The 17,537-nt window shown below is 39.5% G+C and overlaps 1 protein-coding gene across 1 annotated transcript in view; it reads right to left on the reverse strand.

Moving 5' to 3' along the window:
* Positions 1-12,489, reverse strand: part of LOC133106733 (E3 ubiquitin-protein ligase znrf2-like) — a 30,541-nt gene extending 18,052 nt beyond the window's left edge. Inside the window, exon 1 of the mRNA XM_061216053.1 lies at positions 11,482-12,489. Coding sequence (XP_061072037.1) covers positions 11,482-11,890 — 409 coding nt within the window. The 5' untranslated portion in view covers positions 11,891-12,489. The remainder of the gene's footprint in view (positions 1-11,481) is intronic.
* Positions 12,490-17,537: the final 5,048 nt, after the last annotated feature.

Raw genomic sequence — 17,537 nt, forward strand, 5'->3', positions numbered from 1 at the left:
GTACAGATTGGCTTGGGGGAGGGAGTGACAAGGGGGGTTAAATCAATGTGACATCTGAAGGTCTAATCTAATCTGGGGAAGGGCCTGTGGACACATGTATAATTCATATCACTGCCCCCCCAGGACAGGCAGAGGGAAAGAGCGTAAATAAAATCCGCCTTTTCAGGCTGGAGGAGTAATAAGAGGCTACTTATTGACAGATTGACAAGTGAAAGCGATGATGACAGCATTAGACAAGGGAAAAGTGGCTCAGTGCTCAGTCCTCTTTCCTCACTACACCTCCATCAATGCATCTCGCTACCAGGCCCAGTGAATAACACTGGGAAATGAGTTCAAACGCAGCTTATGACTTCAGGACTCTACAAATGTCCACCCATCACCACCTTGACAGAGAGATACAGAGAGATATGAGATATAACTAGAACTGAGTCTGAGTTCATGGGAGGTCATGACCTCCTTTAATTTAGCAGGTTTTGTGTAAACAGGACTGTGCCAGCCGCAAATAGAGATAGTTCTCTGCCAGCATGAGCCAGCCAGTGACACCACACCCTGTCAGGTCATCCCACTGGTATATGTTTTAACAAGAAGTAGTGAAGAAGAAGATGTCATTAAAATGACATGTTCAGGTCAATTGCTTAAACAGCCTGAATATAACCAAGGTCCATCTCTAGGCAGAATGGATACAAATACTTTCAACTGGAGCGATATCACGTGTTATGCAAAGCAGATTGATAGCAAACGGGGATGTGAATGGTCTTGGAGATTAAACACACCCAAGAGTACTCATATAATTCTGGCATTCCTTGTAGACCCCCAGGTATCACAGCCCTATAATTTATCCATGTTATATTCAGAATTTTCTATTCTTATGACCAGATCATCACATGCATATCCTCAGAGAATTTGTGTATAAATGTTGTGAAGTCAGTGTGTTGAAGTAGAACTCCTCCAAGGGAGGTGCACTGCAGTGTAATGCAGAAATGGCCACCATGTCACTCTGCCTCTACGAATTAGTAGTAACAGAAACTGTGGTGTTGATCAAGCACAGACATGTGCATTTTCCAGTGCTGTTATCGCCATCAAATGTAGTGCTTTACATTTTCTATAGTTTGAACTGACTGAAGGGACTATTCACTGAATGACAGCAAGCAGTAAATTACAGGCATTTTGAGGATTTTTCATCATTTGACAAAAAATTTTTTTTACTTACTATAGAAAAGCAGTTTGATAAATTAGTCCCAGTATTTTAAAATATTATAAAGGATAATAATATAAATAATAAAAAGATATGCTTTGACAATTTATATACTGCACTAAGATTTTGTCCATGAAAAAAACCCAACCAATATTTATCCTGTTATTTCTCATTCAAGATCAGGTAGTCCATCCCAAAGGACTGCAGGGTAATCACTCTTCTGTGGAGGACATGATTCAATTTGTGGTCAATAATTCCCCTAGCAGGGTTGACCTCTGTTCTGTGTCTAATGTTCCTGTTCAGAGGCATTGCTTTTGTGAAGTCTGACAATGAGCAGAACCACAGGCCAGCATACACCGAGACCCCACCGAGACCCCACTGAGAGCAGCACAACATGTCCAGGAAGGGATGAGGGCCAGTCTGTGCACCCTTCACACAGGAGAAGAGAGATATCCAGCAATTACAAATAAGAAATGTAATCGTAAAAGAGCACTTCAAAAAGGGAGTGCTGCGTGAGCAGGGCCGCGTGTGCCTCACACTTGTGATGGCCCGGCGCAGGACAACTGAACGTGGATTAAAGGCAAAAAGGTGGACGCTGGATTAACTCCAGGTAGATTCATTTTAACAGGCAGGATGGAAGGAAGAGCAGGATGAGAATGGCATGCTCACATTCCAATTCTGTCCAACTCATTCAACAGGATTGCTTATGAGCAAAGTCAGCTCTTGTAAGACCAAAGATCACAAAGTCATTGTCCTTTCAAATACTTAACAAAGAAAAGTAAGAAATCTGGTATAGTATATTACAATATCATCAATATCATGCCAACCCTAATCCCCAAATCTACAAAGCAAACTGACAAAAATGCCTCAGTGCAGCTAAAAAATTTGAAACCAATTAGAAGTTATAACTGCTAGGATCATATGTTCGGGATTTCTGGTTTCAGTCTTTAAGGCACATAAAGAGAGGAAGACATTACTTTACTCTTACAGGCACTTATGATATTAAAACAGTTTAAGATTTGTATGTGCGTTAGACAAGTATGAGGGACATCCACTTGTCTGCTAAAATGAGGAAGTGCTCCAAAGCACCGAGCACGAAAAACTGGATGAAGACATGGGGATGAAAGTACTGACAAAGCAATGAAATATGCATCATTCTTCATTAAGTCAATTCATACCAGCTAGCTAACGACAATGAGACTTCCAAAATAAGAACTGAATAAGATAAATTCACGATGCCATTTCCTTTGCTTCATGCACTGCACATTGATATAAATCATGGCTGCAGGTGTGAGAATGCATTTGGATGTGGCCTTCATGGTCTGGCAGAGAAGAGATTGGCATACTAGGTCTCAGCGGTGGGTTCAGAGAAGGAGAAGATGCATACAGCTGGGCAGGTCTTCATGGCTAGGATTATGGTATTACAGTCCCCCTGATCAAGTAAACAGAAAGGAGGGATATTTGATAGGTAATCAGGTAGGCAGGCAGGCAGGCCTGGCCAATAAAGCACACACAGCTGTCAAACTATGAAATTAAACAGCCACTTGGAATGATGGATATTGGTAGGCCTCAGATCTTACATTACGTAAGGGTAAAATAGGTAAGATTTTTGTGCTAAAACATTGTTACAAGACCGTTGTAAATCCCTTCCTTCATTGAACAAGGCTCACTGACACATTGACTCACCCTCTGCCTGTGTTTATAGTCCTTAAATTCGGGTTTCAAAGTGTACATTTGTAGGGTCGTCAAATGTATCAAAACATTGTACAGCTGTACAGCAATTAAAGCTCATTGGTTGAAAAATTGTTCCAACTGCCACAGCCAATGGCATTCTGGGGGCTTATTCTGATTGTTTGTGTGGCTCCCCAAATTGCAATCACTGAAACTGTGTGTACTATTGCTTATTATCCAAGCGAAGACTACATATCTAGTTATAAAACAATACCAGTTTGTTATCGGTAGCAACAAGCAAATTAGTTATAGTTAGCTTGAAGAATTTACAAATATCCACTTACAATAAAATATAGGCAATACGAACATAGTAGCGATTGCACAAGCGTTGTGCTTCAGGTGGATATTTGTACATTCGGGAAGCTAACTAGTAATCGCTAATATGCTTGTTATAGCGAACTGGTATCGTTTTCTAACTAGATAAGCAATAGAATACAGAGTTTCAGTGATCGCTTGTCTGGAGTGCAATTTGGGCAGCTACACGTTCCTTTAGTCTCTTTATGTGTTCAATCAGCCGTAAACATTTATTTATCTCAAACTGTAAGTTGCAGTTGCATCGTTTGTGGTAGACTATCATATCGCAGCTAATTACGCAGCTAAATAACTTGCTTGCTCACAATATAGTTGCTTAGCGAAAGTGAAAACTATAAATAGTGTTGTGTAGCACACCAAAGTAAAGATCTCATAAGGTCACCTGTTCAGCGAACACTAAAAGACGGCAGGCTCTGTCGCGTTTGTCACTGTCAGCTTTCCATAACCAGTGCACGAGAACACTGAACTGTATAATAACACTTTATGTTAGACGTTATATTCATAGACTGTGGGAAGCATAAACAGTGCTGTGGTTTGAAGTTTTTCGCACCATTCTCTGCAAACTTTAGAGACTGTTGTGCATGATAATCCCAGGAGATCAGCAGTTTCTGAGATAATCAAACCGTCCGGTCAGGCACCAACAATCATTCCACGCTCAAAGTCACTTAGATTGCATTTCTTCCCCATTCTGACATTCCCCATGCTGAACCTCTTGACCATGTCTGCATGCAACCCATTTAAGAAGGAAAGAAAGACAAGTAACCCTTTTTTAACTTAACTCTTACCCTTTACAGAATATTCTCATCTTCATGCACCACTGGGAGTTGAAAATGATGATGCCCAGGAGAATATATGCCAGATTGTGTGAAATTATTCTTGATTAAATTGATGTGATAAATAATAACAGATTTGAGCAATTAGTCACAACTAATACATTCACAGACTAGGCACAAGGAAGTGAAATGCAAATGTCATCCAAAACAATAAAGTTCTCAAAATCAGGGGGGTGATTTGGGCCACCTGTCAAATGCACTTACAGGCCACACAAGGAGCTAATTAGCATGCAATTACTGCTGTTAATGTTTGGCTTGTGGAAGGGAGAAAGCTGCTTTGAGGCTGCTTGGTAACCTGGCTGGCGTATGTGTATCTGTGTCACAATACAATAACCATGTCAAATAACCAGTGCATGAGACCAACAAGTAAAAATTCTACCTACTATACCTTTTGACCTTCCTGTTCAGTATATAACATTACTGTTAAACAACTGCATTTTGAACACTAAACAGGCATCATAACAGCTAAAGAAATGTAAAACGAGTGAACAACCTAAACATACATTATTATAGGCATAAGAATAAGCACACATATGTGCAATTCTGGAACCAATACCATCTCCACTGACAGAAAATTTACACAACATACACAAAGACGTAGATCTGGAAATCCATCTTGTCTCCATTATCCAGGAGTCCCATTTCCTGTCCTGCTTTCCCTCCCACCTTCACCACCCATATGACCTTGTTCTGCAGATAGTCTGCCATAGTTGGTGTGTGACTATGGGGGGGGGGGGCATCCATTAAGTAGCAGAGCTTGAACTGCTGAGGCAGCAGATTGGGTCATCATACTGCTGATACACCATTGCAGTGAGCTAGTATTGATGTGACCGTGTCCCTGTTTTACCTCTAGTTTCTGCTCCCGCTCAGTTCCCTATTCCTATTTCCCTATCCTTGGTTCCTAGCCCTGCTCCAACTCTTATTTCTAAACTAATTCTTATTTCCATTCCAATGATTAACTCTTATGTCTCCTATTCTAGCTTCTGTACTCCACACGCAGTACCAGCTCTAGTCCCTATTCTTCTTCCAGCTCCTACCTAGTCTGGTTCTTGTTCCAGTTTCTGGTTCTTGTGCCCCCCAATCATCACAAATATGTGCCTATATGTGTAGCACTTTCCACTTGTCTCTCTCACTCTTGAAAGATCTCTGACAGATCAGCTCATGTCTGCAGATCAGCTCTACCAGGAAAAATGGAACAAATATGGAATGTCAAGTACCTGCAGAGGTGTATACAGAAAGCCAGATAAACCAGAATGGCTTAGGATAGTTGGTTCACACTCTCATCCATAGAAGGTTATTTCGAAAATAATGTTGCAACATTGTACCCCATTTAATATTCATGGGCCAATAAAGCTCATTCATGCCCTATAAAAATGATAGTACCTAATCCAAAGCCCATAAAGGGAGTGCTTGTAGGCTGGGCCATGTTACTTTTTTTGAGAATTTTTGTACTGTGCCAAGTACAGTAAGTATATCACTCAGTGACTTATTTACCTTTCATGTCAATTTTTGCTGCAATGCTTGCTCAGTGGTTTTTTTTTTTTAAGCAAGAGGCATTTAGATTTTTTCTACAGTCCTGCACCAGTAATCACTGCAGCCAATGCAGCCACAAAAACTTCCCAACATGCACTGGTCTATCCAGTGTTCATTAAAACCAATGCCCTCCCTCTCCAACCACATTACAATGGGCAACCTATTGATGAAGAGACAAGGGGGAGAGATTCGATTTTGTGCCCTAGTTGCTCAATGACTCACAAAAAGGTGATACAATCATCCAGTCATGAGAGAAGATGCAGACAAGAGAAAAAAAAGAATTCAGAAGACAACAGACAGAGATCGTAAGAGAACACAAGGATAAAAACTGAAGAGACAATAAGCAATGTCGTTGTATACGGTAATATTGTACTGCAAACAAAGATAACTGTGCTCAAACTCCTCCTCTCTTGTGTTTATGTGGCTCAAAATCTCCTGTGCCACTGGCAGAAGTACATGTCATGCAAACTATGCATCTCTGCAGTCGCAAGACTCATTTCTTCCATACAGTACTGTGCAAAGGTTTTAGGCAGTTGTGGAAAACATGGCGTAAAATAAAAATTCTTTCAAAAATAGAAATATCAATTAACAAAATGCATGAACAGAAGAAGTGAAGGAACAGAAGAACAATCTAAATCAAATCAATATATGGTGTGACCACCCTCTGCCTTCAAAACAGCATCAATACTTCCAGACTTCTCCGCACAGTAGATGGGTGTACCTGGGTCCCACTGGTTTCTGCCAAGTTGATGGCACTACTGGACATCTTCTGATTACGAAGGGAAGTAAGCATGATGTGTCTTTCAGTTTCCTTGACCGACCACTGCGTCTACGGTCCTCAACGTTGCCAGATTCTTTGTGCTTCTTCAACAGAGCTTGAACAGCACATCTAAAAACTGCTGTATGCCTTGAAATTCTGCCTGGGAGAGACCTTGCTGATGCAGTATAACTACCTTGTGTCTTGTTGCTGTGCTCAGTCTTGCCATGGTGTATGACTTCTGACATTAAACTGTCATCAGCAACCTCAACCTCAAGCAGAGTTTGGCTGTCCCTCACCCAGTTTTAACCCTCCTACACAGCTGTTTCTGTTTCAGTTAATGATTGTTTCAACCTACATATTAAATTGATGATCATAAGCTCCTGTTTGGTATAATTGGTTAATCACACACCTGACTATATGCCTACAAAATCCCTGACTTTGTGCAAGTGTATCTACAAGAATTGATGCGGGTTTGAAGGCAAAGGGTGGTCACACCAAATATTGATTGGATCACAATTTAACATATATTGGTTGTATCTTGGGGCAACAAAATCTCAAAAAGAACCAGAAAATGACACCTCCATACTCTTTAGAAAAGAGGAACAAAGACAGCCCTCAATGAGCACAATAAACAAAACCAAACAAATACCTCAAATCACAATAGATACTTTATCATGCTGCAGAACACTGTCCCCAAACACAGTGCAAAAGCATCAAGGGCCAAACAGTTGAATGTTCATGACTGACCAAGTCAACCACCTGACCTGGATCCAAATGAGCATGCATTTCACTTGTTGAAGAAGAAGGCAAAAAAACCCTGAAAAAAAACAGGAGGAAGATGAAGATGGCTGCAGTACAGGCCTGGTGGAGCATCATCAGGGCATCTGGTGATGTCTACGGGTCAGACTTAAGGCAAACATCAAATGCAAATCATTTACATATCATGTACTCAATGTGGCAACTTCATTTAAGATTATGTTAACTGTGTCCAATTACGTGGTCCCCTAAAATGTATGTGTGTGTGCGTGTAATTCCTACACTGCATATGGATGTAAATACATGGGATTTCCAAAAATCTTAAAAGCCTGAAGGATTGAATCAAGGACCTGCTGAGACAGGACATCAAGTAGGCTTTCCAACAATAAAATAATTTGTAATTTTGCAATTTAAAAATTACATAATTTACAGTCAAGACTTCTAAATCTATCACAACAGACAATGGCCATCTGAGCAATATTTCAAAGACCTACTGATGGAGAAATTGTAATACAGTATAGGCTATAAAACATTTATCTGCCTCTTTCCATATTTGAATGGTTTCAGCCTACAAAAAGGGGAAGTGGCTGGTACAAATGAGATATCTTTTTGAGCTTGCTTACTCAAATAAAGGTGATGACTAACACACTGGCAGTGGCAGTTGTGTGAGGAGAGGAGAGGACTTGTGCTAGTTTCACCTGTATTTCAATAAACATTGACTTCCTCCCCCATCCATCTTTTTACATTTAACAGGATCTCTTTTAACAACAACAAAAAAAATCAATAAAAGGATTTCTTTATGCAAAGTTTTGGAATCAATGAATCAGGCTCCAAAGCAGTTTTTTGTCTGCAGTGTGGAGGGGTGGGAGTGACACAGGACAATTGTGCTGGCACACTGCCTCAGACCCCACACAGGCAATCCCTTTGTGCAGCACGTGTGGGGTCACTGGAGATGGGGGGTGGGGGAGATTGCTTTCACTACAGTCCTGCTAAACTGTAATGGAGACAACAGTCTTCTCAATAACACTTTACAATAAGGTTACATGAACTGGCATTAACTAATGTAGTTGTCCAGCTTTGCTTATGTATTTATACATAAGTAATTCATGTTAACAAGTACATTAGTTAATGCCAACTCATGTGCTTCATTGTAAAGTCTGGCCTTCTGCCCTTCTCTCTCCCCCTACACTTCATAAAAGCAGGTGTGACACAGTGGTGTTATTTATTCTGTGGGTGCAGGGTGGCTCATCCTGATAAGCCCCATTGCAGCACGTGAAGGAGCCCACAGTATGACACTGAATCTGACAGTGCCAGGCAGCCCAGTGGGGCAACACATAATTGGCGTTAGTGTTGCCCAAGGAGGGAGAGTTTCAGCCAGCCGGGATGACAATGTCTCATCCAGCACCAGCAGCCCCCCCCCTCAGCAATCAGGCATGTGCGGTGTGCCAACTGTGCTCCGTAGTTGTGTCTTCTGATTTATGTCTGTGTTAACTTCACTTGTTAACTGCAATATTAAAAGAAGCAACAGGTACTTGCATGGGCAGAGCACATACTTCAGTGCACTCTACTGATTCAAAAATTATTGTTATGCTGAGCATCTCTACTCAATTTTTCCTTGCACAAATAACATTGAAACTCTCAACTATGCCCTTACCCTCCTGGATCGATCTAGGAAGAACTGGTACAAGTCTTATACTTCGTAGTGCATAGGTCCTTTTGTTTTCCAATGTGAGTAAACCTTTTCTTATCTCATGTTCAAAGAGCGTCCTGTGGTTTATTGACACAGAGAATGGCGTGTCCCACTTCAGTGCTTGCACAAAGAGTCTGGAACTAAAAAATGTCAAGAAAATGCACAAAAGCGCATGACACAAACTAACATAACAAATACATAACTCAAACATATTCCTCCCTCCTTTGCTTGAACCCCATCAATGATGAACTGACGCAGCACAAATAGACTGAGAAGTTACTGTATGGGTTGATCAAGCATCCTCTTGACCCCTAATCCCTAATGGCACCTGAAAGACAGACCCTTCCTACAGTTGCAAGGCACCCAGAACACGTTTGGCCATGTAAATATTGCGGGGTGAATGATGTGCAAGCAGCAGCTAGCAGGAAATGCTATGCCCACATAAGATGTGCGGTGATGCAAGGTGTTGTGAGGTAGGGGGGAGGGGAGGAGGTATGGGATTTGGACTCGCCCTGTGATATCAGTGCTCAAAATGTTCCTTTTGGGGGACAAGATGTGAACAGACCATATGTGATGAGTTTTCAGAAATGAAATTTCACCTGTGTGTAAAAAAGAAACAGGAAAGAAAACACCAGCAATACCTATACCGAGATGAAGTGTTTCCTTATTGCAGATACCTTGCAGTGTCATGGCTTAAGTCACGTGAATTATCAACCTATTATCCTTATTCCTTTCAGCTGAAAAAAAAAAAAAAAAAAACTCAGACACAGCAGGCTCTAAAAATTCAGTGCAAAGAGCAACACTACTTTTGCTAGTTTTACTTTGCCTGTGACCGAACAATCACCCACCATCACAAACAAGTGCCATTAATATAGTGCACACTTCAGAAACACAGAAATGTAAGAACTTAAAAGTACAAGCAAGAAAGTAAACAAACACAGAAAAGTATGGACAAGCTGTTAGTGTTGTGTTTTTTTTCTTCTTTACATTCATAAGCATAGTGCTGCAACAGTAGACCAATGAACACCCTTACATGTTGATTGGGAACATGTATACACTCGACCATGAAGTTGATAGGTGTAGACCAGCCTGTTTATCCAAGAAGAGAAGGCAAAACTCAATATAAAGGCAATGGCTACTCCATTGGCTTAAAAACATCTTGAAAGGGCTGGGTGGATTTCCTCTTTTAATAGCCACGCCTAATAAAAGTGTAAAAATGCAATGCATTATGCTCATTGTCAGCAAACACCACTGAAGTTTCTGTGTTCAGCAGTCTGTAGTTTCTCATGCTGAATGGTTCAATGTCATTCCCAGCAGCAGCACAAAGCAGGACTGAAGTACAGATTCACTGGAAGGGTTACAGGTTCAAAAGTTGGACAGAATACACATTGACATGAACAGCTAGAGCTATAAAACCTTGCCCAGGGGCCTTTCTCCCATATTTTTATTTAGGTGTGGGGATATGATGGGGGGGGGGGGGTTCACATGTTTGTCTGTGGGTGGGAGGGGTCGGGGAGTGTCCAGAGGTGCCCTAGGTCTCTGTTATATGCAAACCACTAGAAAAAGATACATAGCCATTCTCAGAGATTCCAAAGGTTACACACCCTTAACAAAACACCATGGATTTAAACTTGAACCATAAAAAGGTGTGCCCTGACCAACATCAAAAGTCTGACAGTTTAACATATCAAAGGTATTGCTGAAACGTAACCTTTGCCTCTGTGTTTAGTGTTTGATGAATTCATGTAGCTTTGTTTTGCAAGAGAGCGCTGTAAAAATCAGTGAATGCTGTCTTAGGATGTGGAAAATAAGTGGAAAAGATCAATAAAAAGAAAATATAGAAGATAATGAATAATGGTCTCAAATAAATTTCTCAATTTCTTATGATACTGTGTTACTTTGGTGAAATTGAATTTCCAAAAATATACTTCTTGTTTAATATTTTATTTATTATTTTACAGAAGCCTTATTTCAAGGCAATGCACAGTCATACTGTAGATGATACAAGTACACTTTAAAATGTCACGCAAGAACACTTAACAGCAAGTAAAATTTAATGCACAATGCTTTTTTCTTCAAAAGTCATACCTCGCAGAAACCTGAGCACATCAAAATATTTTTAAAATGCTGTGTCCACTACGACGAATTAACCAGTCTGGAAAACAAGCCCTAGGTTAGCTGGTAGCACCTTATAACGAGGGTAAATATAGCTACTTTAATCTCACTACAGCACAACTTTAACCTCTAATTTTATTTGTCAGTATGTCGTAGCCGAATGTGTAATGCTCGGTTTTTCTTGCGAATTTGCCGATAGTGTCAGTGAGAACTGCAGTTAATGTAGTTCTGCCATTGGTTCAAAAGATTAACATCGTTCAGAACCGTTTACGTACTGAAATGTCCTGTGAGTAGAATATAGGCCTACATATGTAATCTCTGAAGTTATTGTATCTGTTATTCTTTTAAATTGGTCGTTGTCAGACCATATCATACTCCAATCGCCTTAATAGACAAAATGCACATATAGTGATTTCCGTAGGATAAAAGGTCTGTGGGCTAGTTGGTGTTAAGTTTCTTAATTGTAAATTATTTCAACGGCTATCGGACATACGCCTTCTGAGGATATCATTGAATAATTAATGCTTTAAATTAGTTTTGTATCGCCATTTCTTACCTCCAAAAAGATGAGGCGAAAGGTGTGCTGGGAGTGAGCCAATCAAGAGCCGGGGAGCCCCCTGACCTCCACTTGACCCGTCTCCACTGGGTTCTTCTGGGGTACTGCTGCCGGAATCTTGGGAGCTGTAAGCTCCACTGTTATCGGGAATGTTGATACTCGATTGAGGCCTGGTTCCTGACCCACCCCCACTACCACCCACCGATCTTGTCCTGGGGCCAACGTGCTGAGCCGCAGTCGCTGTGGCTCCAGAGGTCCAATGAGCTGAAGCACCATATGCATGGTATCTCATTGCCATTGCTGCGGTTCTGCCGTTGCCATTACTAGTGGAGGTACTCGACGGCAGATCCGAGCCCGAGTAAGCCCTGGTTCGACCATTAGCAGCCGGGCTGCTCTGTTTTGCCCCCATGTTTGCAGCCCTATGCCAATTTATTCACAGATTTGCTTTATTTAAGATTGATAAACCGGTGTGGCAATCGAGATTGTATGTCAATTGCAATGATCAAAAAATAACAAAAATAGACCCTGGCAATAAAATGAGGATTAAAAATATTCAAAGTTATTAAATCCCAAACATGTTATGAAAGTACTAACATAAAAGCGAACTGACAACCATGCAAAATAAGTTTAGTAGCTATTTAGTTTGCACGCCATGTGGAAAAAATAAATTAAACGAAATTAAATGAAAAACTTTTTAAAAGTACTTAGTAGATGTCCAGTCGAGATTCCACAAACAATAATTGTTGATGTACTCCAGTTGTTAGCTTTTATGGTATCCGCCGCTTGTTTCGGCTTTATTTGTTTTCGCTGTTGTTTTCTTTGTACTGTCTTCTCCGCCATGCCTCTTTATAAAGGGGAACTGGACAAGCACACTCCTCACGTTTCCTCCTTGCGCTACTCTTAACAGAGAAACTGTTACAAATAAAGTCAGTGGACAAGAGGACGCAAAGAAGCACAGCATATATTGACGAGAAGGGAGTGAGACAGTGTACGTGTGGCAATCCCGCCTGCTTGCCGAGTGTGCAGTCTGAGAGACTGCCCTGCCTCTTTGTGCGTCAGGTGACGTAAGCACCAGCAGGGCATAAACCCAGCGACATTAACAATAAAACAGTGCTTAAGGACAGTGACACATAAACACAACCAAAGGCAACACCAGTCTGCGCTATAGCATCGTTTTTGCGTTTGTTTGAGGGAATCGGTATTGCATGTAATCAATTTAGATAAAAAACAAAACTATAGGTTTGAAGCAGGCGACCCCCCTGGATAATCCACTGCTATACAGTGTCGCACGTTTCAAGGTCGACCTGTTGGGCACCGCAAGCCGTACACAAAGATAGCCTATAGCCTACTACAGGTTATGTCAGCACACATCATATTAAAACATTTGCACTTTCAGCACCAGCTGCAGTTTGGTAAAGCAGCTATTTCAGATTAACCAAAAGTAAATAAAACATATTGTATCTAAAATAGTAACAATAAACCCTGTTAGCCTACATGATTACCACTGTTTAATAATATTTTTTCACGTCAAGATAAATTCACTTAGATTGGCGAGGACATTAATACGAAATATGACTATATATAGCCCAATTGATGCGGGAAATTAATAGCGATGTTACCAATGGAATGCTTTGCGTCAATGCCTATTTATTAGCCAATAGGTGATACCCAAACATCTTATAGGCTAGTGGTGTTCCGTAATTCTGTTCTGACAATTGTGAAGTCCTCCGTAATGCATTTACTTCTAAAAAAAAGCCACATTTCTCACACGCAACAGCACAACGTTATTGCCCAGGTGAACCGTGAAACTTCTATGAAACATGTGCTCTATATTTCAAGGCTATTTCAGTAAATGGTGCTTACGAATTAATTTGAGTGGCACTGCTGTAGAGAAGACGTCTACAACGATCCTTGATAACTAAATAATCATAACAAAAGTTGTTTCATTTATTATTTAAGAGCATATGCCATGTATAGTGAAAGAGGGGCTACAAAACAGACCCACAGTCACGGCAAATAAAAAAACAGTCTATATGCTGGTCGCATTTTCACAAAGCTTTCTTTATTTACTGTCACAACAAAAGCTATAAATAAATAGCAATAAGAGGGTCATGTTGCTAACAAATTCCAAACGAAAGAAAACTGACAGCCTACGTGGGTAGGTTTGTTCAACCTAAAAATAGTTGGTAGAACGTTCCATAATGAATTTGAAAGGGTTCCTCTTTGGAGACAAGTTGTTCCCAAGTGACCAAAGATATTCTAATTTATAATCCATAGTTCCATCCTTGAACATTTTATGAAAAGATCCAGAGTCTATACGTGTGGTGACACAGCCCTTTACAGGTGTAAACAAAAAAAAAAGAAAATAATTATATTCTTGCTACTACTGTCAGGGTTGTCCCGGGCTCTGGATGAGGGATGGTCTGTGAAGTTGTGGTAAATATTATTATCCTGAGCCTGAGAATAATATAATAAAATCATTTTGTCCTGGGCCTGAGAATTTCACCCAGTAACCCTGACTTGCTGACCCACTTGAATGCTTTTGTTGTTTGTCATTTGTCTTTTGTTCATATTGTGAATTTCTTCTTGTTATCGTTCTTTGTTGATATCTTGGGACCCAGAAATAGAATTACTTTATTTCTTGTAAGAGTATGTTTGTATTGTGGGCAACAGAAAGAATGCAAACACACACACACACACACACACACACACACACACGCACACGCACATAAGCATTTTATACAATATAGACATACATATATAGAATATATTAAACTATCGTTAACATGAATGCAGTGATGTACACCCTACAAGGGCAAACCTGTTTTTTACAAAGATCATGAAAAAGTAGGGCTGTACCCTGCATTTTAAGCTTTGTAAATGTAACAATATGACATTGTTTATTGTGTACATAGGCATCTAACTGAATGTATTGTCAACTTCAACAGCAGTTGACAGTGATCGAGGCAACACTAAAAGACACTGAAAGAATTGTCTAAGCGTGAAATATTTACTGAACAATAACTGTACTCTGAAAGGGGCCTTTAATGACAGTCTTTAGTCCAATTAATATGTAGTCCAGTTTCATGTCCTTCTTTCATACACAACGTTTGTCTTTTAAACTGTCAGTTTAAAATAAAATAAAGTGATGTCTTCTTCAGAATTATATTAAATACTATACATTTATATTCACAATTTAAATTGGATCACGTTGATTTACTCAAGAAAGATTTTGGTATAAAATCAAAGCAAAACAAAAATCTAAACCTGGATAAACTTGGAAAAACAGTCAGCGTCAAGAATAGTTTTGTTATCAAAACTCTGTGTACAGTCTTGGGTCAATCTTGGAGATATTAACAAACCTCAAAGTTTAACTTAAGACTTTTTAGTGGACATTCAGATCATGGGGGGACCCCTGAGTAATCCTGCACCCTCAAATTCAAAATTGCTGTGAACATTTTACCTCTACTTTAAACTTCCTCTTGGCTACTATTTAGCCTATATACAGCGTCAGAGGGCTGTGCAACTGATGCTGGTGATAGAGCAGTTTGCAGGCAACAGATCAGCCAGAATAATTGCTATTGAGTGACATGGAAGGAAATATGCTGCAAACTGAAACACTTCTTCCCTTGGTGAGGCTATGGCTAATTGTGCTCCACCAATGGAACTGACAGACAGTCTGCATAATCAGTATTTGATCATGACCACAGGGCGCATCATTGCAATCAAAGTAACTTGGCTGGATATGTATACAAATCCTACCAGAATCAACACTATCAGAACATAACATAATGGTGAGAACAGACCATTCAGCCCAAAAATGTTAATAGAACAACTAACAGAAGACCATCTCTAAAAGGTCTCAAATAAAGCGTAATATTTGTAGAAAGGGCACTGACCTGATAGAAGGACTCGGGTTGAAATCCCAAAAGGCAGTAAACAACTTAATCATTTAGGAGAAACATTTAACCAAAGTGACTTACAAAACTGCATTTTACAGCAAATATCATAAGAGCTAGAGATATTTAGTCACAGTCATATAAGTGCCACAGTCAAGGTTAATATCTGAAGCACTGTGAGATAAAGGAATATAAGGCTTCTTCTTACAGGGAAGTACCATTTGCAGCTTGCTATAACAGTGTGTGAGATTTTAATTGAATGAGGGCAGCCATAATAGCCAATGAATGGTGTGCAAAAGTGCAAAAGTGATTGTGGGCAGGTTGAAGACTAGGTGATAAGGCAGCCAAATCAGTCAAATCAAGTCAAGAGTGGCTCATACAAGTGATTTGAGTAAAAAAAGTAAACAATGTGCCTGTCACCTCAAATGAGAACTCCAAGAAGCAAATCTTATTTATTGTCTATTTCTATTTCAGCACCATGCAGAACATTGTGCATATTGGTCAGGAGAATACCCGTTGATATCAAGCTCTCAACAGTGCAAAGGATAAGATATGTGGGGGATAGTTCTTTGGGTATACAGCATGAGGGATCTTGGATATGGTCATTGTGCCTGTCAGCAATGGGCTGACTGTTTCATTGCTACCCTCCACTCAGTGAGCCAGCCACACATTCCTTCAGCCTATTGTGAAGGAAATTCTTTGGATGACAGAAATGGGATTCTGCAAACTGCAGGCAAAATGGTTTCATTGAAGAACAAAAGAACACAGTGATACTGAGACAGAGTAAAATAAGAGGGTAGTGCCCTATTATTACAGCGCTTTATGAACATGTCATACTAACCTTTCTTGTGTTACATGGGCACTTGTAAAGAGCTTACTAGACATATTTGGCTCAAAGTGTTGAATGGAAGCAATTGCTTTCTTTTTGCATGTGTAAATCTATTTCAAAATTTTTTTACAATGAGGATTGACTAGAAAAGTTACAGGACAAAAAAGTGATGAAAGTGTTCATCCATTAACAAGAATTACAATACGAGTCACTATTTCCAAGAGGGCTTCACTTTCCTTACTTATTCAATACTCAATACATTTCTTCTGATTATATCTAACCCTCATAGCCAGGATCACTAAATATATAAGTATCAATGTCCTTGACCATAAACTCAAGGTTATATCTCAGAATATAACCTTGTAAATAAATGTGTATTTTGCCTGTGCTTTCATTCTTATTCAGGCTGATTTAAAATTTTCTTCCATAGTTAATACTTTTTTTTCATTGGTGATCTTGGTTTCATGAAATTCCTAGTCACAATTGTACTTCAATTGAATTTTTAACCTACACTAAAAGCATGACCAATGGGGGATTCCATTTTACCTTTGACCTTCCCTTAATTTGGATTCATTACATTAAGATGTGGCTTCAACAAGCCAAATGTTGTGCATCCTAAAAATGGATGAACTATGTTGAAGAACATTTGAAAAGCATCATAGTTTATATTTGCTGAACTCCAGTCATTGTATGCATTCATTCATACTCAATAAAATAAAGTTGCCCATCTTCAAGGATATGAATAGAATTTGAGATAATTTAGTGGGATGATATTTTGGACATTACTAGTACTGATTTTGTTTTAACTTGGGACTGCTGGGATAGAAGGTGATGGAGCGTTTGTCTTTTTTACTTTTAACTGTGAAAAAATGATGCTACCAGACATACTTAATTCTTATGTCATAATTTTAAGTAATATTAAAATATTTAATCTATAGATTATTTCAATTAATTATCTCCAAAATAGATCAAAGGCCCAAACAGGTTTCCTGGCTCATTTGGAAATATTACAACACTGCCCCCTGTGGACTACTACGACTACTTTACAATTTGGCAAAAGAATGTAGTAGGCCTTGATCTTATTTCAGAAATTAAATTAAATAAAAAGTGTGACATGACAAACATTTCCATGACAGATGTTTCCATCCTTTGTCCTGATGCACCTCATGTATGCTAGTTTTTGTTCCAATGATCCCAAAGTATCCCAAGTTATTAAGTGGTTTCAACATGGTTAAAATGTCTAAATGAGACAATCTTCCCACTTTATTCTACAAAAGCACATTATGTCATAAACAGATACTAATGTTACAAAGAACAGATATTCCATA

The sequence above is a fragment of the Conger conger genome, chromosome 1 (assembly GCF_963514075.1).
Source record: "Conger conger chromosome 1, fConCon1.1, whole genome shotgun sequence".
NCBI classification, from domain to species: domain Eukaryota; kingdom Metazoa; phylum Chordata; class Actinopteri; order Anguilliformes; family Congridae; genus Conger; species Conger conger.